Raw genomic sequence first — 24,841 nt, 5'->3', positions numbered from 1 at the left:
TCATGCACATGGAAAAATACGGTAGTCTCCCGGTGTGAAGTGATAGCTAGACTCATGCATTTAAGTGTGCAATTAAGCTAAGCATCAAAAGCCAATTAAGTGAGGAGGTGACTTGAGGTGTTTAATTAAGCTTGTGTTAAAAACTGAGTCATACTATCTAGGGGTTAAAACCTAAGGAAGCATAGTGTATATTCTAGGCACACTTCCTGGGTTGTAATACTTCCTAGGACATTGTAATACTAGTCAAATCAACAAGTGTTAATGAAGTAAAGCAAAAATAGTCTGTGGGATTAACCATTAGGAGCTCAAAGCCTCAAAAGAAATAGGTGTTAAGAGTGCAAATGAATGGAGTCTTCCCTCCCTCCGTAGACAAAGAGGGCTTAGTTCAGGGAAAGGATGTAACCAGGAAGCAGAGAGGAACAGTTAAGCTGGGATGTGCCATGCAGAACAAGAGAGGCTGCAGAGAAAAGATCCTGATGCTGCAACTATGGAGTAAGCTGGCACACTTTGAGCTGCTGCTGCTGCTGTTGTGAGACCCTCCAATGAAAGCTTCAGGTTGCATATACGTGTAAATAAACCATATATCATAAAGACACTATAGCCTCTGTTGTGCCTAATTTTGCAAAGGAAACACAAACCCTGGCTAAGCGCCAAGACCCTTGGAATCATGTGCACCGCTTGACACAGATTTGGGTGGCCTGTAACAATACACCCTTTGACTGCAGGAGAGAATGCCTACTAATCCAGGTATGTATCTCGTTCCTTAAAATAATGTGTGTGTTTATCCTGCTCCATAAATGAGAAGAACGTGTGTAAGTCTGCCTTAACGACATGTGTGTTTCCGTGTATGTATCTTAGTGAATGAATGTATGATTACACACAGAACAGGAAACTTGTGGCTCTCCAGACACTCCTGGGCTACAACTTCTCAGGGCTGTGGGTTTGAGCCCCACACGGGGCAAAAGAGTCCCGCATCACGGGAGTTGTACTAGATGGTCCCCGTGGTCCCTTCCAACTCTATGATTCTACGAAAACTCCAACCATCTTTAGCCACTGGTCATTCTGGATGGGAGTTGGAGTCTAACAACATTTGAAGGGCCACAGGTTCCCCAATTCTAGAACAGAGGGAGTGTCTAGCCTAACAAGAGGACATTTTGAAAGAACAAGTTGCCAGTGGCGCCAGTAGTCTCAGAAACCAGAACACAGCTTTAGCAATGTAAGTAGGTCTGTACAGATGTACATAATTTATTTTGCTTGCTCAATATGGACTTACCTACTAAAATTAGAACAGTATATTTCTTGTCCTTAATGTCAGTCCAAACACTGTCTCAGCTTTCACCTCAGAAAACACCCGTTCTGCCCAGAAAGTTAATTCTTCCTGCTTTTGTTACGTATGAAAAACTTCTAATACAGAAGCTCTAGCAGAATGTACAAATCAATGCTGCATTCTTCTCCACCAACAACAAAACACCCTCTGTCCTACATCCTGGCACTACAATCCCTGGAAGGCAAACAAACTCTTTGTGGCATGCTTAGTACCACAGACCAATTCCCCCCCCTTTCCCTGAGCAGAGATAAACAAACTCCAAACCAAAGTCATACATTAGATGAATAAAGAAAGCAAGGACTGTGCACAGCAGACATCAAAATGAATAATAGATCTGAAAATTGTTCTAGTGTCAAGGCAGCACTTCTGCATCCTACAGTCACTAAGACAGCTGGCCTGAAAGCAAGTAGGAGCCTTGATCCATGCATCACTACCACTCACGGTTGTTTTCCCAAGGCAGAGGTTTAAGATTGCAGCTCAGATTATGAAAGCTACAATAGGAGCACGTCTTATTTTGATATGAGCAGGTATGACAGGTTCTGAACGACGACACTCAATGTAGACGAAAGCATATGAGCAGTAAGACACAAATTAACTCTTGCAGAATGTGAATTTATATTCACATGAATGGAAAAATCACAGTGAGGAATTTCTTGCTGGAGAAACCCGAGTTACAGTCCATAAATTGAAGCACTTCACAAAGTTCTATCTCATGGCTTCACTTCAGTGTGACCAAAGTATAGCTTGAAAGTAAAGCGAGGCACATACCTTGAAATACTGCTACAACATTATTATGACTTTTGTTGTTTAAATCTCATTTTGTATGATTGTTTATCTATCAGTCGTGAGCTTCTCTGAGCTCCTGACGGGAGGAAGGGCAGGATAAGAATCTTCAATGAATGAAGATGCAGCTAATATACACTTACTTTTTCATCTAAATCTGAACTGAACTGAACTGACAAATTACTCACTTTGAGAGCACAAAATATACAGGAATCTCCCATACACTTGTGCGTTGTAAGTTGTCGAAAACTACGTCGAAATATATCCAGATGCCAGAGAACCTGTAAAGCAAAGAAGAAGAATGTGATTTCAGAATGTCTTAAATAAGAATCTCTGGCTAAAATTAGATAGATAATAAATTCATCAACAGCATCTAAGTACCTTTGGGATAAATCTAATCCGGAGATTAGCATTTTTTTTAACCTTATCTATTTCTATCCCAATGTTTGAGTTAGTATCATAGAATTGTAGAGTTGGAAGGGACCATGTGGGTCATCTAGTCCAACCCGCTGCAATGCGGGAATCTTTTGCCCAACATGGGGCTCAAACCCACGATCCTGAGATTGAGAGCCTCATGCTCTACCAATCAATTTATCCCAGAGAATAAAAATTAAACGCGTAAAAGGGGGTAAGATCCAGGACTGAAAGAGGTATGCATTATCAGAATAAACTAGGTGATATGAATATTCCTAGTATATTTCAAACACATACCTCACATTATTCAGCCACTTTATTTATATGAGCCTTTTGCCCACTTGTTCTGTCCTCGAGCCTTTTCTAATCTCTTTTAAGCAGGCCACAGTAAGTCACAGAGTTTTTAATTAACCATAGTTTCCCATTTCATGAGAACGAGGAAACTATGGTTATAAAATTCATAACAAGCTAGGATCATAAACCACGGCTGGAACTTGCTGTAAAATCCTGGTTTCTTCCAAACCTGGTAACCATAGTTTCCCAGTTTGGAAGGGAGAAGGAATCGGTGCCTTTTAGTTTCTTTTTAATAAGGACAACTAAGGTGTGATACGACAGAGTTGTATAAAATTATGCATGATGTGGGAAAAGCAATTAGACCAATTCAGAGAGTACGGATCTACCACTGCCTACTAGTTTTGCCAGCAATGGAGCTGCAGCAAAATACTACACTATATATCCAGCCACTATTAGGAGTGTTCCTCTTCATGGTTCCAGACAGCATGCAACAGGGGGTTTGCAGAGCTTTTTGAAGTTGGCACCTTCCCCCCGCCCCCATCACCCTCTTAAAACCTTCTTCTTCCACCCAGTGCTACAAAGTGCTACCCATTTACACAGGGTTACGTTCCAGGCCCTGAGTGCTTAAGTGAAATGTATGTACGTGGGTAGCACTCATGTTGAGTCCTTGTGGCTCACAAGGAGTCCACCCCTGGAGAAAAGAGGGTGCCCTCTTTGAGCTTTGGGGGTGGGCCTTCTCGTGAGCTGGACACACAGTGGGCCTTTGTTAAGGCTCTTCAGCTGACGTGCGGGGAAAGTGCATGTCAGGTGTTAGGTAGGGAGGCTGAACAGCCTCAACAAAGCCCCACTGCGCCTCTGGCTTGTGTGGAGATGCTCTCCAAAGCCTGAAAAGGATGTCCTCTTCAGGCTCTGGGGTGGGTCTCCCCACGAACCACTTCTGGGTTCCCAGCACTACATGTATGCATGGTCACGCAAAAGTGGGGAGTTGCCTGTATATCGGCTATCAGTGTGGGTATATATTTATTTATTTGTGTGTGTGTGTGTGTGTGTGTTTAACTCTGGCTTATACCCCCCACAGAGCCAATGCTCAAGTATGTCAACTTTCCCTCTCTTCCTTCATTCTCTGTTTTTAACTGATACCTTCAACTTCCATGGCTCAACTGTCCTAAAACACAAACTTAATTGCCGGACTCATAGTCTTAGTCTGCCTGACTTTTTTCCTTTACCGCTTTTTTCTCTCCCCAAATGGAAATGAGAGTTGCCTATAGAAAATAATTAAAAATCCAGGATTTTAGAGGAAATGTAATTGCCAGCAGCATATTCTTTCTCCACCTCCAACCCAGAACAAAGTAGCAGCAAAGGCAGACGTTAATCCCAGAAGCTTTTCTCCAAACAATTATATGGATTATGTAGAATATTCTTATATTCATGCTCACAACATTCCATAGGTCATGGAAGCTCAGGTTTCTTTCTTTATTTTTCTTTTAGTGTACAAACTTATACTTCCGCTTACTGGGAGTCCCAAAGTGGCCCCATTTTGTTTCAAAATTGCTAGAAAGTTCACTATCAAAATGGTCTTATTTTTAATATATTTAAATGCTAATTTGATTGTGTGAAAGTTTAATAACAATGCAAGGTATTAAAGCCTGGACAATGTCTTCTTCATCTTCTTTTAATTAAAAAGCTTTGGTTATTGTCTGGATCTGAGTTTCTTTACCAACGTAGTCAAATGTTTAATGGCTCAATAAATTCTTTCTTATATTAAAGCATCCCATAATATTGGATTTGGGGAGCAGTTCAAATTAGGGTGGTCATATTGTATTTTATATAGGCTAGCATTATCTGCAGTAAGGGATAATCCTAAAAAAATAAAATATGGCTCTTAAAATAATAACTTTAATAAACTAATTTTATGAACATGCACAAGAATGCTCCATTATACCAAGTCACAATACTGGTCCATTTAGCTCAGTATTGTCTACACTGCTTGGCAATGGATCTCCACGGTTTCTGATTGGCATCTCTAGATAGGACTAGTAAAGACGCCCATGTTGGGCAAAAGATTCCTGCATTGCAGGGGTTGGACCAGATGACCCACATGGTCCCTTCCACCTCTGCAATTCTGTGGTACTAACTCAAACATTGGGATAGAAATAGATAAGGTTAAAAAAATGGGACCTTCTTCACGCAAGGCAGTTATGCTCTAACATTGAGCTACAGCCCTTCATAGCATCTAACAAATAAAGGCATAGGTAGGCAAACTAAGGCCTGGGGGCTGGATCCAGCCCAATCGCCTTCTAAATCCGGCCCATGGACGGTCCAGGAATCAGCGTGTTTTTGCATGAGTAGAATGTGTCCTTTTATTTAAAATGCATTTCTGGGTTGTTTGTGGGACATAGGAATTTGTTCATCCCCCCCCCCAAAAAAATATCGTCCGGCCCCCCACAAGGTGTGAGGGACAGTGGACCGGCCCCCTGCTGAAAAAGTTTACTGACCCCTGAATTAAGGGCTTTTATCATTTCACTGACTAAGCAGATTAAAGTTCTCTCTGCAGTTTATAACATAATAATGGTTCTATATTTTGGATATGACCAAATTCTAGGTCTGGTATAAGTTCTAACTACTAAAGTTGTAGTTTATCTCCTGTTCACTGCCAGCTTACTGTTAGAAGTAATTTTCATATTTAAAAGATAGGAAACCTAAATATAACTATTTGAAAATGTAGCTTGATGTCCTGGATGTTTGCAGATAAAGCAACAGAAGTACAATGAGTGCCTCTTAATATGAGACAGTAAACCAACACTTCCTCTTCTAGCTTTTCCTCTGGTCTATTGATCAAGGACCATGGGCACAGCCAGTGGGCTGGGGGGGCACTTGCCCCCCATCAAGTAAATAAATAAAAATACTGACCATTTCTGTCGCAGATAGATCAGTTCTCCCCCCACCCCCAACATAAATCCTGGCTATGCCCATGTCAAGGACCTAGTTTTAAATAGGGTTGATCATATTTTCCAGGTGAAACCATTTCAGGTCCACTACTAAATAAAGTTTCTTCAGTTTCAAAGTGGCAACCATGCAAAAAATAAGAATGGGCTGCCTCAATAAAAATAAGCAGATATATGTCCAGCTTCAGAGCAACTCCATTTAACACAGAGCTAGACACAGATATACTCCAAAACCCTGCGGTTTTGCTATCAATGTCATTTAGTGAACCATCATGTGTATCCATAACACTGCCTGGAACTACTTGCTCAACAGTTTTCCATGCCTCTCTTAGTAAGAGAAAATCAAGTGATATGCCACTATCCATAGAACTAAAGCAGCCAATAGCAATAATCACACCTGCACAAAAATATTTCTGTGTATTTCTGTCTCTAATCAAAAAGAATATGTCTTGCTCTCATAAAACTTAGTAATTCTATTGGTTACCCTGTACTAGTACCAACGATCTCTGGTGTAAACAAAATCAGATGTATGTCTATCTTGGCTTTATTACCAGTTTCATAGTCCTGAGCAATTAGATCAAATGCTTTAGCAAATCTTTTCATAAAATTAGAATAATAGGTAGCACTTAAACTTATTCTAAACATACTGTGTAATTAATCCAAAGGACTATTATAAATAATTGTCACAAGCTAATGGGGCATTTCCTGACATTATTACATTCCAACTAATGCTTGCTTAAAAAATTATTATTATTATTATTACACAATTTATATATTATGCACCGTACACCAGCAGGCCCTACGGTGGGTTACAACAATTTCAAAATTCAGAATTAAAAGCAGTGAAAACATACTACATTTACAAGAACAGGGTGTGCCCAGGCCATTTATTCCCAAGCACAACTTTCACATGGGAGCCAATTTGAAAAGCCTACATAAAGATTGTGCAATAGAGTCTCACCTCAACCCAGTGTCAAATCCAAACCACTGCTAACAGCCTTGCAATTGTATGTGATTTCGAAGTAACATTTGTTACCACTCTGAAATACTTTTTAACTTTTAACTTTTTAACTTTTTAAAAAATAATTAAATGAATTTATACAAATCCAAGACAAGAAACAATAACTCTACCAGTGACTGGTACCTGAATTAAGAGGAAATAAATTCATAGAAGGGTTTGATAGTTTTTACGTTGTTGCTTTGCTGTTTAGATGTTCTCACAGAAGCACCATAATCCATAGCACAAAAAAAATTAAGAGAAAAACTATGTATAAAAGATAGGCACACATTCTTTTAGATTTCTTACCTGTAATGCACTATTCAAGAAACAGCTGTTCTGTCCAGGCTCATTGCTGAGACCTTTACTAGGTGCTATAGATGTTGTATTACGTGGAGTGAACATTCCTTGCACAGTACCCCGTCCCACCGAAAAATAATTCCTCTTCCAAGACATCTTTCACACTTCAGTCTTTATCATATGGAAGGTTTTATACCTGCATGTTATGTACGCAAAGTCCTTTCCTTGATTCAAAATCAGAAGTAGCTTGCATAACACCAAAACTAAATTCTGTCTCCAGATTTCTCATTTGTATTGCATCAAGGTATAGTAAACCATAATTTTCTTCAAATACTGCTAATTTTGCTATATAAAACTACAGTCCATGTAGAGAAACACCTGTCATAACAGCTGAAAAGATAGAAGGCAAACTAAAAGAAGTCATAGTTTTTCAAGGAGCGTTGTGATTATGTGTCATCCTTTAGTATAAAAATAGTAACAATTCAGGTAACACTTTGCAAATAATAAAATTGCAAGTGTTCAAAATGGATACAAAACAAGCAAAACCAAAAACAACTTCCCTTTCTTATGAAATCTTCTCAGACTGATGAGCCAAATCCAACAGAGAAAAGATCCAGTAAAGAAAAGCCAACCCCCTTACTGCTTCTTGTCAGTAGTTTCTTGCTGGAATACAGATTCAGGCAAACTGGCTCTTTAGAAGGTGAGCAAAGGAGAGATTCAAGAATAATGTTCTTTAATCCGAGCAGAAAAAGGTCTTCCTGAAGTTCTTTTAACGTCCTGCGTAGAACTTGAGCAGTTTCTTCTAGTGTTCCTTCTCTTGCAAATGGAATGCCTAGCTGTGCCAGAGAGAGAGAGAGAGAGAGGAGAGAGAGAAAAATAATCAAAGGCTTGCATCACTTAATTACTCACTTGGTTTTGTTCTCTTCTGCCAAGATTAGCATTGCCTCACCTCCTACCAGAAACTCGGGACCAGAGTCAAAACAAAGCAAAACAAAATCCCAACCAGAAACTAACCATTGCAGCTAAGAAGCATTATCACGGTCAGGTTTATAGATACTCCTAGAACAGAAAACTTGCATATTTTAAGACATTACACATAGCTTTTTACGATGAGACTATAGCAGGCATAGGCAAACTCCGGCCCTCCAGATGTTCTGAGACTACAACTCCTATCATCCCTGACCACTGGTCCTGTTAGCTAGGGATGATGGGAATTGTAGTTCCAAAACATCTGGAAGGCCGGAGTTTGCCTATGGCTGGGCTATAGTATCTCTTGCTACACACATGCTCAGAGAAATCTCAAAGTAGCCAGTTATTTACCTAGCTCTATCCTGGATAAATAATTACAAATGACAGTTTTCTATTAAGTATTATAGATATGGTTCCTAAATCACTGTTGAACATGGAAGAGATGGCAGACACAAAATTCAGTTCATTATGATGAAGATTAAGATTCCTTCAAAGGTTTATTTTTTTTATTTCCCAGTGTCGCTTGTTACCTAGATGTTTTTAATTCAGGCAGCACATTCTTCCAGATGTGTAAAAAATCAGCAAATAAAAGCGAAAAACCCATGAAAAAAATAATCTGTTTGCAGAACTAAACGGTGGACGTGGAGAGAGGAGAGAAAATTTCTTCCCTGTTAGGGAATTCTTAATTCAAGCAGGATAAACAGTCAGAACACTTGGGATATCAGCTTGCATAGGGTTATACGGCAGCAGAGAGGACAGGCTACGGACAACCTACAGCTGTTTACCACTACTGTCTCGTGTCTTGGCTTACACATGGGAGTGAGCACCTGAACTACACACTAAGAGGAGAGTTCTACTATAGAGTCTCTTGCTGTTCACATGGGTGTGTGTATGTTAAAAAGCCTTTTGCAGTGTCTTACTTTCTGTTGATACAGGATGAAAGTGTTCGTAGAAGAAAATGGTGTGTCCATTAGCTTTTCAGATGGGGGCTATTGTTGGGGACCAAATGAAAAGCATTTGGAGACTGCCTTTGCTTCCCAGACCTCCATTATATACCATGTTTCTTATTAGAATATAATGAACACAGTCCAGAAAAAAATACAAATGTGTGTTCCAATGCAAGCTTCAGTCATCCTAATGGGTATTTTGCTCTTTCATTTCATTATCTGAAGATCATATTCTACAAAATATTAATTAAGTCTTCCATATCCCTATGAAGTAAGAAAGCATAATTCAGATTTTGCAGAAGAATTATTCCTTTAGTGCCCTAACTATCCATCTATGCTCCTTTAGGGGATGCAAGTACAAAGAATAAGAACAAACCAGTTCTCCAACGTTCCTAAACACTGCATAATATCCAAGACCTATTCCAATGCCAGGCCCAGTCTTTGCTCAAACTCAAAAGCCAATCCAGAAGCACTTAATGCAATGAATTCAGTGACAACTACTCATTTATATAGCCTTAAAATATAGCCCCCCTTCATGGATCACTGCCTTGCCGTGGCGAAGGGGCTTGAAGAACTCAGAGAAGCTATGAACTATGCCGAGCAGGGCACCCAAGATGAACAGGTCATAGTGGAGAGTTTTGACCAAACGTGATCCACCTGGAGGAGGAACCGGCAAGCCACTCCAGTATCCCTGCCAAGAAAACTCCATGGACAAAGACAACAGGCATATAGATGGTTGGATAGTGTTTTCGAGGTTACCAGCATGAGTTTGACCAAACTGCGGGAGGCAGTGGAGGACAGAGGTGCCTGGCGTTCTCTGGTTCATGGGGTCACGAAGAGTCGGACACGACTAAACGACTAAACAACAACAAAAATATAGCCACGTTATCTATAACTATGCTAAGAGAGAGAAAAACCTGTATCAATGATGCACATAAGTAGATATTATAATTAGAAAATAAAAGAGCATGGAACGTCCATTCCATTCCCACCATTTATACTTTATTTCACAAGACTGTTTTATTCTGCACTTGAGAGACACAGAGCAAAGGGAAAAGTGTGAAGTTAAATTATTCTGTCTTTTTACTATATGAATTAATTCTATTGTGGCAAAAGAAAAAAAATAGGATTACATTGTGGATTCCAAACTAATTATTTCAGTTTGACAGAAGCAAAACAAATTCCTTTATTGCAAAGTATCAGCAATAAGAGCAGTAGAACATGAAAGAGGTTATATCCAATGGTGACTTTGCCTTACAGGTAAATATTTATATTTACGCCAAGTCAGAGTACCTAAATTTGCAAAAATAAAAACACCCACCCCCAAATGTCTACTGCCATATCCCATTCTATTTCATTTTTTAAAAAAATATTTTATTAAATTTTCAAGCATAGAACACACCTTAAACTCACAAATACATCAACATTATACATAGAAGAAAAAAGAAAAATATAGGGGAAAAAAGAAAAAGAAAACACACTTTCCATAACTTTTTTTAAATAACTTATTGGACTTCCTCGCATCTCCCTTACCCTGCGTTCTCTGCAATAAAGATTATCAGCAAATTGTTACCTTGTGTCATCCCTTATTTTATACTTCTCACATGTAAAGTTTCTTAACCTATAATAGTTATTATCCATTAATTATAACTTAAGTTTACCATAAGTTTACTGGAACCATACTTTTATAAATCACACAATTTCCTAAGTTTCATACAACTTAAACTGTTTTTGTAAATAATCTTTAAACTTTTTCCAGTCCTCTTCCATTGTTTCTTCTCCCAAATCTCGGATTCTGCCAGTCATTTCCGCCAATTCCATGTAGTCCATCAATTGCAGCTGCCATGCATATCCCATTCTATTTCAGAGGGTTTTCTCAATCTTTAAGAACATCTTTTTCAAAGTGTATGTGTACAGAAATCCATTCTCACCTTCACCTATATAAAGCTACTCCACATGTAAATCAAAGTTTGGGGGGCATTAGTGAAAAAAGGACTCTTGAATCCTGTGTCAATCAGCCAACTAAAAATCTAACTAAAACAACACTGATCTAAACTGAAGCCACAAATGAGAGATGAGAGTAAACAAGTTTCTTAAATAACATCTCTCGGAAGGAAGAGGTCTATATATGGGGCATATGTGAGTAATTATCCTAGTACCCTAGAGTCTCTAGGCAAGTCAATTTAAAAAAAATAAAAATATGGTGCCTTAAGCATCGAAGATTTACCACTGGGACAATAATGAATTGCTAACTGCTGCCACTTACTGAATTAACAGAGCAGTAAGATTCAAAATATTTTGAGGATCAAGCTTCTGACAAGGGTACTGAGTCACCTTTCTGCCAGCTTCTCAAATCTCTTCCCACTCAGTTTCCTAGAAGTTACACACCTCTGCAGTAGCATGGCAGAGAGAGTCCAAGGAAATATATGGGGCAAGCTATAACGGTTTAGACTCTATCCAGATCAGATTACTTCAACAAAAAAGGATGCTTCTTAATCAGAGCACAAAGAATATAATGTTGCAGGTCTTCTGAAAAAAAAACAACCAACAAACAATTGTTTCAAACTCCTAAAGTTTCTAAACTTGTCCTATCTGGTATAATAAACAAGTAGTTCCTTTCTTATGTGGTACAGAAGACCCATTGAAACAGAAATTAAAATATCTTGTTCTGTCCTATTAGCACAACACAAACAAGCTCCTGTTCAAAGCCCAGTGCAATTGAGGGATAAACCCTACCCCCTTTTTCTAAACCTGCAGTCAGGATAGGAAGCCAGGGGTTGTTTTGGGACTGGGCTGCTGAGGTGCTCCAAGCTTTCTTGGATATTTCTAACCGGGTTAGATAATTTAACAATTATTTCATAAACAACAAAGTGACCCAGTTAATATGTACCAGGTTAAGTCTGTAAAACAAGGGTAGGATTTAGCCAGCCAATTATCAGATGATGCATGTAAGTATTTAATCTTTCACTGTGAAAATTAACATTAATGCTCTTTTAAAAACCCATCTACTATGTGCTGCTGCCTAGTGACAACACAGCAAATGGAAAAAGCTAGACAGTTTTGTTCTCCATCTCTCATAATGTGCTTGTTCGTGCTTGCAACACGATAACAGGATGCCACTTTTGCTGTTGTGGTGCATAACCAGAGTGAATTCTTTTCAATCAAGAACATGGTACAAGAGTACTTTAAAATGGCACATACCAAGCAACAGCACATGGGGTGGGTGGGAAATGACACTTAACAGTGCAATCCTAATTACTAACAACTCAAAAGGAAGCCCTATTAAATTCAGTGGGGCTAAAGAAACAAGTAGGAACTCACACCGAGAAACTATGTGATACTCCAAAGCAATCTAGCTCTCCTTTCATTTAAATGTTATATATGTGGGTACAAATGCCTATTTTTATGTCATGTAGTAAAGTATTCCCTATTGCTTGGAAGCCCGATATGGACTAACTCAGATGAGCATTTGTCTTATGGCTTGTTTCTGTTAGATTTCCCCTTGCAAATAGAAATGTATTTTAAAAGCCACATTTGAATTTGATAAAATCACTCTTGATTAGGGTTCATTCACACTCTCATGGGAAACAATAGCGAACCCTGTCCAAAAAAAAAATGATGAGAATATGGCAAGACTCAAGATCAGAGGCATGGCAGCCAAAGCAGAGCTGTTTGCTGTGGAAGAAAGCAACCCTAACTGGATAGCTGCTACAACAAACAATTTTCTGCTGTGTTTGGAACAGCAATAGACAAGTGGTATGACAAGGAAGAGGAAATTGGGGAGAGCACTTGAAGGCAGAATTTTAGGGCTATAGCCTTTGGAAAGCATATTAAGACAGAGATGAGGAACCTGTTTCCCTTTAGAGGTTGTTCGACTCTAGCTTCCATCAGCCCCTGCCAACATTGCAAACGGTGAGGGATAATGGGAGTAGAACCCAGCATCGGAAGGTTACAGGCTTCCCAACCTGCATCAAGTCAAGGGATCCCCAAATGGACCCACCAGTTCATGCTAGTAAGTGCATTTTTATTATTATAACAATATACAACAGAAATACCAGTACTGTACAGACATAAAAATAATGGAAAAGAATAAAGTCTGTTCTTGTTCTTGCTGCAGGGCGCATTGCGGAGATCTATCATGTCAATATCATGTCCATGGGATCTATGTCCTCAAAGATATTGACAATTCATCCCAGAAGTGTAGATGGAAAATTGGACACACTTAACTATTGTTCCAAAGTTTCATATACTTCCAATGAACAGGTGTTGCATTATCCAATGTATTGGTATAAGAAATAAATGCTTGCTGTGTTGCTAAAAGCAATTGGGGGGGATTGTAATAATGTGCCCACACAACTTACAATTTGAACTAATGTTTCCCAAATTCTCTCTCTTGCAATATTATAAATGAATCTAATGTCCCAGCATGACACAGCATCATGTGGTAAATGTTAATTATCTAGTAAACAAAACATGTTTTGAAAAATATTTTATGTGTTAAGAAGCAGAACAGATGTATGTCAAACAACATAATGACATAAACAAATCTGTGCAGTTTTGTATTCTCATGCTAGATGAAGCTACAAATGTAGCACTTCATTTTAATTTTTGTAGCCAATCAATAAAAAACATCTAGTTTCAATTAATTTAAAAAATAAGACTTAATGTGATTAAAACCTATAATATAAATTAAATTAACAATCAGTTAAATTTTAAGGTTCCATTTGTTTCCTTGCAGAAAGCTCTTAAGGAGGTCTTAACATTTAATGACATTAAGGAAAGGGCTATTCTTTCATTCAACTGCATTAAAATTCATTCTCTAAGAAATGTGTAAGAAGTCTTTTATCTATTGGGCCCTTGGGCAAGAAGCTATCAATAGACCCTTTAGCACCATCCATCCCCCTTTAGATTCAGAAGTAGGAGCAGCAGATGACTGCTAAAGGGATGGACAAGAAATTGGGAAACCCGCTAGACTTCAATGCTATGGTTTTCCCACTTGTTCAGATCAATAATGCTAGGAAGCAGTTCAGTGGGTCAGGGCCATTTGCCACCATGTGAAAGATCCCAAGAGGAAGAGGAAGACCTGAGCCTGCTCCAGCTGGTCTCTCCCCATTGGACCCATGTACCACCAAATGCCCTGTGGTAACGATCCCAATGATTTTTTATTTGTTGCTGCTGTTAACGTATTTTACCATTACTTTTACGCCGCCCTGGAAGGATTTATATCCTGAAAGGTAGAACAGTAATAATAAATTACCAAGCATGAGGATTTCTGATAACATCCAGTCATAAAAGAAGAAGTGGTGTGAGGGCTTTGAATTAAAAATGCACTTTGTTTTTAAGCTAACTGATATAGACAAAAGTGATTATAAAATTGGGAACACAATTTATTAAAATAAAGCAAAAGGTTATGCAGCTAATATGAAACCCTTATTGGAGGGGGCATAAGGAACTTTATCCTCAAAACGCCTTGCAAATAAGTCACAGAGGACTAATTGATGGCTGCAGGGAATCATCCAGGGCTATGAACCAGTATGAAAAGTTCTGCTGCACAGCATACTTTAGACCAGGCTTCCTCAACCTTGGCCCTCCAGATGTTTTTTGCCTACAACTCCCATGATCCCTAGCTAGCAGGGCCAGTGGTCAGGGATGATGGGAATTGTAGTCTCAAAACATCTGGAGGGCTGAGGTTGAGGAAGCCTGCTTTAGACACAATGCAGCAACAGGATCACTTTTCTATCCAGATCGCTTTAAAACTGCCAGGTTCATTCTGGGTTCTCTAACTCCTGTGCTCTAGCTATTGTTTCGCTTGCTTAATTTCTAGCAGCTGTGCAGTAAACCACAGTCCCAGAGAGAATACTTGTGCCACTTGACTAGGTCAATTCAGCATCTTTAAACTTCTTGAGCAAGAGAGCTTGCCAGGTCAGCTGGAAACTCCAAAGGGAGTTTGGAATCCTCCTGAATGCAGCAAGCTTCTGGGGGAGAGAAATTTTATCTGGCCCCTTATCTTTGCAAAGGTTTTTTTCCATTCCTAAGAGTTCCATTCCAACCCACTGTTACAACTATCCATCACAAAAGGTTTGTGATTGGTGTCTTCCACTCACAAACTGTCCCTTTTCTTGACTGCTACAGAACTCCATGTTGATACATTACCAGCAACTTGCATAGGGCCAGAAACACAGTGGGACATCACATGGCTGTCACAGTAGCCACAAGCAACCATAGTAAGGATGTTGAAATCTCATCCAGGACTAACATTCAGGGCATTTCCAACACTGGTTCCAGGACCATTTCTGTGAGCTCAATTAGAGAATATGTTAGGCAGTCAGGAGAGCAGACGAACAGAAATCCCTATTCTGTCCCAAGAACACTAGATACACACACACGATAAAGCTGCTCTGCTAGACTAAACGTCTGATGGGTGAGATGATATCCTTGTGGACCACATCTGTTCCAGCTCCCTGCCCAACCTCCATATGTTGATACTGTACATTATTTCACTAGATTACTGTTTTTCCTTCAGAGAGCTCAGTGTGTGGTTTCCCTGCCTAATTTATCCTTACAACAACCTTGTGAGGTAGGTAAGGCTGTGAGATGGTGACTGGCCCAAAGTCACGTTTTGAACAATACAGATGAATGGGAATTTGAACCTGGGTCCTCTGGGTCCTAGCTGGATACTCCGGCCACTATACAAGCCAAGTCTTAGTATCATATGACCGGTTAGCTTCTTTCTTTAGGATCTAATCCTGCAAGATGTATGTTTTATGGGAGAGAAAGGACACAACATTAACTTGAATGAATTGAATGAATCATACAGAGAGTGGGTAGATAACAAGGTACCAAGGATTCCACGGTCTAGAAGGAAGACCAAAAGCAGGGACAGATGCTATTTGGCTAGATCTTATTCTCTAATTGGTTAGCCTACCCTCCCTGAACAGCTAAATGGCTCCTAGGAGGCCACCGGGACGTTGCTGCTGCTGTGAGTGTGGAAGGAAGACCGCTCCCTGCTTGCAAGGCCCATTTTCACCTGGCCTAGGGTGCAGGACCCAGACTTACTCTGAGTATGTCAAAAATGTTTTAAAAAGTTTTTCGATGTTTAAAATACTTGTTAATTTATGGTGTTTTAAATGTTGTTTTTTTGCGCTTTGTGGGTGGGACAGACGTTTTTCGGGGCTGGGGATTAGTTTAGTTTTAGTATAAATGTAACCCTCATTATTTCAATTAGTATTGTCTTGTTGGTTTGATGTATAGCTTTACTTTGTTTAAATGGGAGAGGTTATGAGTCATGGGGGTACAGAGATTGTGTGAATGAACTTAGTGCTTAGCTTATATTTTTAGTTGCTGTTTTGTTAATGTTTTTAATATCATTTTATAGATTCTAAGTGCTGCATTGATTTGTTAATCACACGAATTGTCGTAATTGTGAGGTTTAATTTATTTTTTTAGTTGCTGTTTTGTTAATTTTTTAAAAAATTGCAACTGTTTTATTAATAATTTGTTAATTATTTTATATAATGTATGCTGTATTCACAATATGCTATTATGTTTTATTTTGTTATGGTTATTTATTGGTTGTAAGCCACTTTGAGATTCATTGGAATGAATGAATGAATGAATGAATGAATGAATCAATCAATCAATCAATCAATCATGTGATAGGTCCCACACGCCTAGCACAGCCAGTTGTGGCTGCAGTCCCCGTCATGCCCCCTCAGTCCTCTGGCCAGGAGCTACATCCACAAAGCCTGTTTGCTCACCCACCCAAAATGAACTGTGCCAGTTAAGGACTATGCTAAGTGAGTTTTGTAGATTTCCAACAAATCCCTTTGCCTTATAATCTATATGTGTGACTTGACGCACACCAAGTAGCTTGGCTCATTTTGTTGTGTTATCTGTTCTGAAGAGAAATTCTTCCCTGCTTTCTTGAAAAGTTGTAGTCTGGATTGCACAGTGATCTAGGGGAACTTGCATTCACAGCATTGCTTGTTGCACAGAACTTGTATGTACATGCAACAGATGTACTGCTCAGATGAGCAGAGCATTTTCTGCAAGCCCTGCCCCTAGGCATGAGAAGTTTCAACCCTAAGGCCCCATCCAGGTGCCATAATGTTTTATGTCAAGAGCTGTCAACACTACTCACTTTCCCATGGGACAGTCAACTTATTTTTTTCACACCAATCTCAGTAAAAAGAGTATGTGCACACACCCCTAGAATAACCTATCAGTTTATATGAGAAGCAGGCTTATAAAAATAGGAGTGTGCTGTTAAGAGTAATTCAAAGGCTGCATCATCTTGAAATCTAGTAAATGTCTGTGGGTTGGTGTTTGTTTAATATCTTCTCTAATGTGACACTGGGAGATGTGGAAAGAATGAAACACACTATTGCAAATGGGCACTACCTGTGAAATGGTCATATAATGAGAAATAACACTCAAATTCAGGTTAATACAGGCAAAACAGACAAAGTAGGATAAAGGCAACAGAGACCACAGAACTCCTGTGAATCCTTTTGAGCAATTTTCTGCTTTGTAGAAGTTTAATCAAACATCTAACAAAAGTCAGGCAATTTTGAAGTGACAGTACAGGCTTAAAAGGCACTTTAGCTCACATAAGCAGCTGCAGGGGCATCACAAGCCCTCAACATGCTTCAGTTTTCCTGACAAGCAGGTATAAATTCTTCTCTAATTACTCCTACTTGTAAAATATTTGTTCCTCTGATGCCATGGAGAGTGCAGTGACTGACTGACTACTTCCTCCATAGGAAAGAGATCTGAGGAAAACTCTGGGACAGCCTCAAATTACTACACTGAAACCATCTGATTCTCCTGATAGGAAATCTGTTCTAATACACAAAGAGCACTCAAATCAATCTGATGTAGATTCCCAGGAGGTTTTGGTAGATCGCTGGATCCCTTTCCTTAGCATAGGTAAAAATAGAATCCCAACCTGTTCCGTCGCTCCGCCCTCCATTGTTCCACGGTCTGCAGAACAGAAAATGAAGCTTACTCAGCGACCCATTGATGAGTGGCTGTTCCACTTTCTCCCTTGAGGTTAGGCTGGAATTCTGTAAAATCGGGGCTTTCCCCCTCCCTCAAAAAGCTCAACAACTTTGACCTAAACCAGTTTTTAATTCTGTGAGTAGATCGCAGTCTCTTGGGAGTTGGCCATCCCTGGTATAGAAGTTAAGTATTTGCTACTTGATAACCAGACAGAAGAGAATGGTATCTTTAATTTTAACAGAAGCTCAAGCTATGCTTAAGCCCTGGAAATACTACAAGAACATGGAGCATTCTCACACAAGCTATCCACTTTACCTCTTCCCTGCTATGAGAAAGGAAGAAAGCAAGAAAAAAAGGAGAGGGGGAGAGGTCAGAAAATGACAAATATTCTATAGAAAACCCCAAAGCAACAAGCTTCTCTCTTGAAACTGCTACTTAAAACAGTTCCATAACTGACCAACTACCCCTCATTATCTAGGGACAGTTCATAAGTTTTGAAAGTATCAGGTACATGTCTGTATTTCATGTAATGCCACAGCATGCAAGGACCTCATCCAAACCTGTCAAGGTTCTTCTGGGGAGGCCCTTCTCTTGGTCCTGCCACTCTCCCAGGCATGCTTGGTAGGGATGCAACAGAGGGCCTTCTCAGTGGCTGCTTTCAGACTTTGGCATTCCCTTCCTGGAGAAGTTTGACTGACTCCCTCCTTCTCATTTTTCTACTGGCAGGTGAGAACTTTCTTATTTCAACAGGCTTTTGGGAAATCTGCTTTTAATGAAAGGGTGCCTAGCTGGTTTTATTGTAATTATTTGTATGATTTTAATAGATCTTTAGATAGAGATGACAGATAGATAGATGAAAGAAAGATAGATTTCTATTAATTAATCATCATCATCATCATCACCACCATCATCATCCCTGCTTTTAGTTGTTCTTATTTTATGAGCAAGCTGCCTAGTATCTCTGTTATGGAAAGGGCAGGATATAAATAAATATAGAATAATGAGGTTATGGTTAGCAGAAGGATGACTTCTTGAGCAATGAAACTTCTCTCTTCTACCTACAGACCTGTTCTGAGTTGAGGAAAACCCCATAAGAGATTGGAGGGGGGGAGGGGAAGTTTTATTGAACAAAAGGAAGTCTTTGTGCTAATGGTTGAATACAACCCAAAGAAAGAAAAGGCCACACACTGCAGGGTCTTGTAATAGCCCCTGCCTCACCATACGATGTACAAACTGTAAAGAAATGTGAGTATGCCCCTTACACACCGGAAGGGAGAGGCAGTCTACTGGCATATATCCACTAATGCTTGCAACGTGATGTGTTTTTACTCGAGTAAATATTGAGAAAGACTGGGAAAAAGCAGCACAACTATTGACACTGCAAAGCTTTTTATAAGAAGCTAAATAAGAATGGATAAATATTTAATAGTGCAGCAGGAACTGAAGAGGCAGAAGTGTTGCTGAATACTTTCCATTTATTTATTTGTTTAGAAGGTTTATGCCCCAACTCTCAATCAAATTATTCTCACAGTGGCTTACAAGCAACAGGCTGTGATAACAGGAAGAGAAAAATTCCATGCACATGAATGTACGCACACGTACACACATGAAGCCTTTTTTTCCCGTGCCTGACAGAAGGTGCCAGGGTACACTTGTCTTCTGTTCTCCATCTTTGAAGGGTCCCTGTGCAAGATGACTGCTGCCCACCCCCGTAGTACCCAAGTCACTCTGCTGTCCTGTTTCCTCTCTCCGCCCACCAGCAAAGCAACCTTAATTGCTTGCCCCCCCCTTTAAACTTTATACAGAGGTTGCTGGTGGGCACAACTGGAAGCTTGCTGTCCATTATGCCCAACAAGAAACTCTGTAAAAAGGGTTCTTAAAAGGGACTCATTTCCTACCACCACCCACTATGCAGCCTGGTTGACCCATTTATCCCTTCTACCTGTACCGGGGGGGGGGCAGGGGCACAGAGAAATTAATCCCTTTGTCTTCTGACAGAGGTTTTTGTAATGTGCATTGGGCAGCAAAGCTCCAAATTGCACCCATTTCCCTAGAGAAATTTAATATAGTGGCCGTGACAGAAGGTTCATTGCAGCTGCACACCAAGAGATCCCTTTAGTTTCTTTTTCTCTTACAATGGCCAAGCATACTAAGGGTAAATAATGAGTCACGCCCACCAACTTCATTCCCCTAGAGTGCCTGGGACCACAAGCACACTGGGGAAATGAAGACGGTAGGTGCAGTTGGAGCTTCACTTTGCAATACACCCACCTCTGCAAAAGAGATTTTTAAAGGTGAACAAATATATTGGTGCAGCTGCCCCTGTAATTTATTTGGCTCCCTGCTAAGCTACGGGATCCTGGCCTTGCGCCCTGTTATTTGGCTCTAAGGTAGATGCTGCTGAGGTCAACCCACAGATGCAGCCAAGTGTTCTCTCTGGCAGGGAGAAGGGAAAGAAATCCCCTTCAGCTGCTCATTCTTGGGGTGATGGATGGACCAGGCTGGTCTTCCCGTTGCCATAATGTTCTTTCCCAGGAGGCAGGGGATGATCAAATGACTTAGCAATCATATAAATTAGCAGCCTCAAAGTACTGTGCATTAAATAGATACAAGTGGGAGCTGCAACAAAATGCTCCTGTTTGGAGTGCTCCTGTTCAGGGTTCCAGTTAGCGAACCATAACATTTCCCAGGATATGGAAAGCATCCTGGATTCCTGGAAGTATCACTCTCTCCCCAAGTTTTCCATCTCTTCCCCTGATCAGGAAGTCAGCATTCCATGGCCACTGCACATGCTCCGTTCTTAATGCACTTTCCTCATTCAGGTTTTTCCCCTTCAATTTTTTTTCCTATTTCTGGAAACCTACTGATACCACTCTTTTCATGGAATAAGCCTCTCTCTTTTCTGGCCTTTCATATTTGTCAGAGATAAAATTCTTTGTTGACAAAGATACGCTGTGGAAAACCGTTGAGGAATAGCCAATGCTCTTGAAGAGAGGCATGAATACTGTTTCTGGTTGTATATATATATATATATTTAATAAATGATACTTTCCTAGCCTATATTACACTGAAACATTTAAATGTTTCTTTGATTGTCCTCAACTCCGCCTGCCACACTTGCCATTCTCTCCTGCCACACCAGTGCAGCATGCCCTACCCTTTGAGAACCACTATGATTTAGTCAAATCCCAGACACCTGCTAAATCTTTGTTTCCTAAACGTGGGAAAATCCACTAACATTTCACGACCTTTAGCTTTTTATGATACAAACTTCCCAATAAAGTAACAGAGCACAATGTTTTCACAGCTTGCTCCCTCTGCCAAGTAATAGCTTAGGGGGGAAAGGGATTCCATAACAGTTGTTTCAGAAGCAAAATGTTCAACAGAAAAAAGAGGCGGGGGACACACAGAAAGATCACATCACAACAGCAAAATTTTTGTTTGTTTGTTTGTAAGTTACATCAAACACATTGTAATCTTCCTTAATAATGTACACCAATAGCACCTGATCCAATAAAATATATAACCTCAATTCTTTCAATGCTGGCAGCTAACAGTGAAGCTGTTTACAGTGAACAGAACTAGCAAAGTTATCTTCTTTATCTTGATAGAAAAAGAGACAGTATTCAAACATATCTGAAGTCAAGCCTCCCCCCACAACCTGTCCCTAAGCAAAAAGCAAGTTTGGTTTGCTACAAATCTAAACGCTAGGGAAAGAAAGGATATTATTGTTTCACAATGTCTAACTGCCAAAGCCAGGAAATCTGGTATTTAACTATGAAGTTAAATAAAACAATAAAATTCAACAGGGATCAAACTTGCAACCTTATCAGCACCATGCTCTAACCAACTGAGCTATCCAGCTGATGAGTGGGTGCAATTGGAAAGGAAAGTGAATATATCTGTAGGGCCACATGGTTTCACATCCTGATCTAGACCCACTTCAGTCTTGCTTCCAGCAACCTCTGAGAAATAAAACCACCCCACTGGGTGACACATATCAGGAAAGAGACAACAACTGTGCATATCACGCTTGGTATGATTGTATTGTTCTGGACGGATTTGTCTGGGTGGGAATGGAAGGCTTAACATTTTGATAATTTGGCTGAATAGTTCCAGAAGGTAAAACGGAGACACAGGTGCTTTGGACCATGACATTTACCGTACGTGGCGAGGTTCTGCAAGTTTCCTGTGCTATTCAGAAACTCCCATGCCATTCAATATTACATGAAACTGCTTGGAGAGGATGTGACCGTCTGATCTAGCTAATGAGGAAGGAAGTGTTAGGCCTTTTAAAAGCGGAGTTGGGAAGTATTTCTTAGAAACTTGACTCATGGTACCCAGAAATGAGGAGGTTGGCTGTCAGGATTAGGCTTTATCAATGGAATGAAACTCCTTCTCCATATCAATTCATTTTGGCACCAGATTAAAAGTACTGTGTTTTCCTAGTCTTTTAATTGTTTCCAGATTGGTCTATGGTTGACTATTACGGAATTTGCTGATCTTTTATTTAACTGTTTTTCATCACTATTTTGCATGTTTATTGCAAACCACATTGAAAACATTTTATTGGCAAGCAGGGTAGAAAAAAAGTTTTAAACCAATTAGCTAAATGATTAACTTCTGCAGTCACTACCTATGTTTCCAAACACTATCTCTACAGCTACAATGACAAGTTTTGTTTTCTAAACATCAAATAATCTAGTACTGCACCCAGTACTAGACTGATGCAGTCCTGGAAGTGCAAAATTTCACCAAGTCAAAGTCAAACTGCCCTGAAGGAAGAAGTAAGGATTGTTTAAATTTAGATGCATTAAGATTTCTTCTTAAAACTGATTCTCTTTTAACCTCTCTATCTTAAGTCAAATAATCTCCACAGATATTTAATCTTTGTATACCTCCTGAAAATACTGTATAAGTGGGGTCCAAATTCAATTTAAGGGTTTTAATCCTACAGCTCTCAGCCAAGAGCAAGCAGCCGAAACATGAAGCACTGACAGTACAAGATGGAAAGGATGCTGGTTGACTGTCAAACCAGGCAGTACAAGCTTGGGGATGGGGGAGAGGCAACTGATTCCATCTGTCCACCTCATTCCCTGGCAGCTCTACCAGACTGAGCATTGCTGACCTGCAGAACAACTGTTGGGGAAATCCCTAGAAATTAGCAAGGGTATGCTGTGACACTTACTTCTTATTTACATTACGAGATGACTGAGGGTGTATGTGTGCACTTCCTTTAATCACCGAAAATCCCCAACAATGCTTTTGCAGCTCTGCAGTCTCACTATTGCCTGTGCTTCCTGGAAGGTGTTTCGAAACAGAAGGACCTGTGAGCAGCTGGTGATGCTACCTGTGGAGAGCCTGGGAATGGGAAAATATTTTTGCATTGCTTTCAAGTGCTCCAGCTGCAGAACTGCACAAGGATTATGGTTTTTTAAAAAATTAAAGGAAGCATGGACACAAGCATAGAAACATTCATGCACACATACTCAGTTATCTTGTAATTTAAATAAAAGGTAAGTGTCCTAGTACATGTCAGTATATGTCAGTGCATTGTCACCCTGCCCCCGGCGTTTTGACAGTACACCTGCTAATTTCTCCTAATTTTCACCATCTTGCCCCAGTTTTTGAGGGCAATTTCTTCCCCAACCTCTGTGAGCGGCTGGAAAAAAAAATGGCCAAAATATTAGCACAGCCCTAGTTTCAGCATTATCCTTTAATTCTGCTATTTGTTCTGGGATCTATAGCTCATAAAATTATTAATAGAGGGCATCTTCATAACAAACAGCACTGAGATTTGTTCAGTTCAAACAGATCGTGAGAAGCTACCACTTATTCATGATGAACAGCATGGCGTGAAACAATACTGCCCAGATGTAATTATGCCTGTTTAAAGATATTATAAAAACACAAGTATAAGATCACACACTTTCCCACACACTCCCTGAAAAACATGAGCCAAAGGCCTTTTCAACTATCGGAACTTTCTGGGATTCCCAAGTAGTATGGCCTGTACATATTTAATCGCAAATCCTGGACTGAACAGAAACCACAAAGAACTATCATTAATAACAACAGAGCATAGGAAATCTTTCTATGCTGTACTTCAGTGCAGCTGCTCCAATACAAATATGACACTTTTACTCAATTTACACTGGGAAGCTAAGTGGAATAAATTAACTGAAGAAGACATCTACTAGTCACTTCCACCAACAGGTAGAGAATGGACCTGCACAGGAGTTTACTACTCTGAACAGTTTGAATTTACTAGCATACCTGGCATTTTGCTATGAAAAATTCATATAACACTAAAGCCCGGAATAGGCATGGACATTGAAACTATTAACCTACAGTTGAGGAGCACCAACTCAAACTGCATGACCCACAAATCCAAGTTCCGCGGCATCATTTAGCTCCAAGGGTTCAGTGCACTGAGGTGGAATGTATGCAATGGCTTTGCAAGATAATACACTGGAAAAGATGTGAGCAGAGGTGACGGCAAAATCCTACCACCACACAGACAGAAGTACAATTTGGTCCATGAGCTAATATGCTGCCACAGGCATCTCTTCTTGAAAACCCATGGTATCTTTTGAAATATAAATGCCGCATCAACCCTCAAATATACAGCAACACCCTACTTTCTCACATATACAGTACTTCATTCCTCGTGTATATGTGTGTGCACACGTACGTACACACACACACTAGCACAAGCACCTTGTCCCCTTTTCAAGACCCATGGACAGACTCCCCATCTTTGGGGTATGGGGCCAGAGATTCAGAGGAAGTATCAAAGTAAGAGAGGGATTTGCCCCTGGAATAAGTCAAACTTTACTGTCCACAAAGCTGTAGCACAGGAGCG

At 39.9% G+C, this 24,841-nt stretch overlaps 1 protein-coding gene across 4 annotated transcripts in view; it reads right to left on the bottom strand.

Annotated features, from left to right (window-relative positions):
- The window catches only part of USP54 (ubiquitin specific peptidase 54), a 91,813-nt gene that overhangs the window by 42,886 nt on the left and 24,086 nt on the right, over nucleotides 1-24,841 (bottom strand). For 3 of the 4 annotated variants that reach the window (XM_081913458.1, XM_081913461.1, XM_081913460.1), the window contains exons 2-3: nucleotides 7,070-7,896; nucleotides 2,299-2,391 (exon numbers count right to left, since the gene is read on the bottom strand). In XM_081913458.1, coding sequence (XP_081769584.1) covers nucleotides 2,299-2,391; nucleotides 7,070-7,216 — 240 coding nt within the window. In that variant the 5' untranslated portion in view covers nucleotides 7,217-7,896. The remainder of the gene's footprint in view (nucleotides 1-2,298; nucleotides 2,392-7,069; nucleotides 7,897-24,841) is intronic. The other variant, XM_081913459.1, reaches the window with a different exon arrangement.

Source organism: Podarcis melisellensis, assembly GCF_964234715.1.
Source record: "Podarcis melisellensis genome assembly, chromosome: 5".
NCBI lineage: Eukaryota > Metazoa > Chordata > Lepidosauria > Squamata > Lacertidae > Podarcis > Podarcis melisellensis.
The sequence above is the reverse complement of the archived record's forward strand: the minus strand, read 5'-3'. Positions and strand labels throughout refer to the sequence as shown.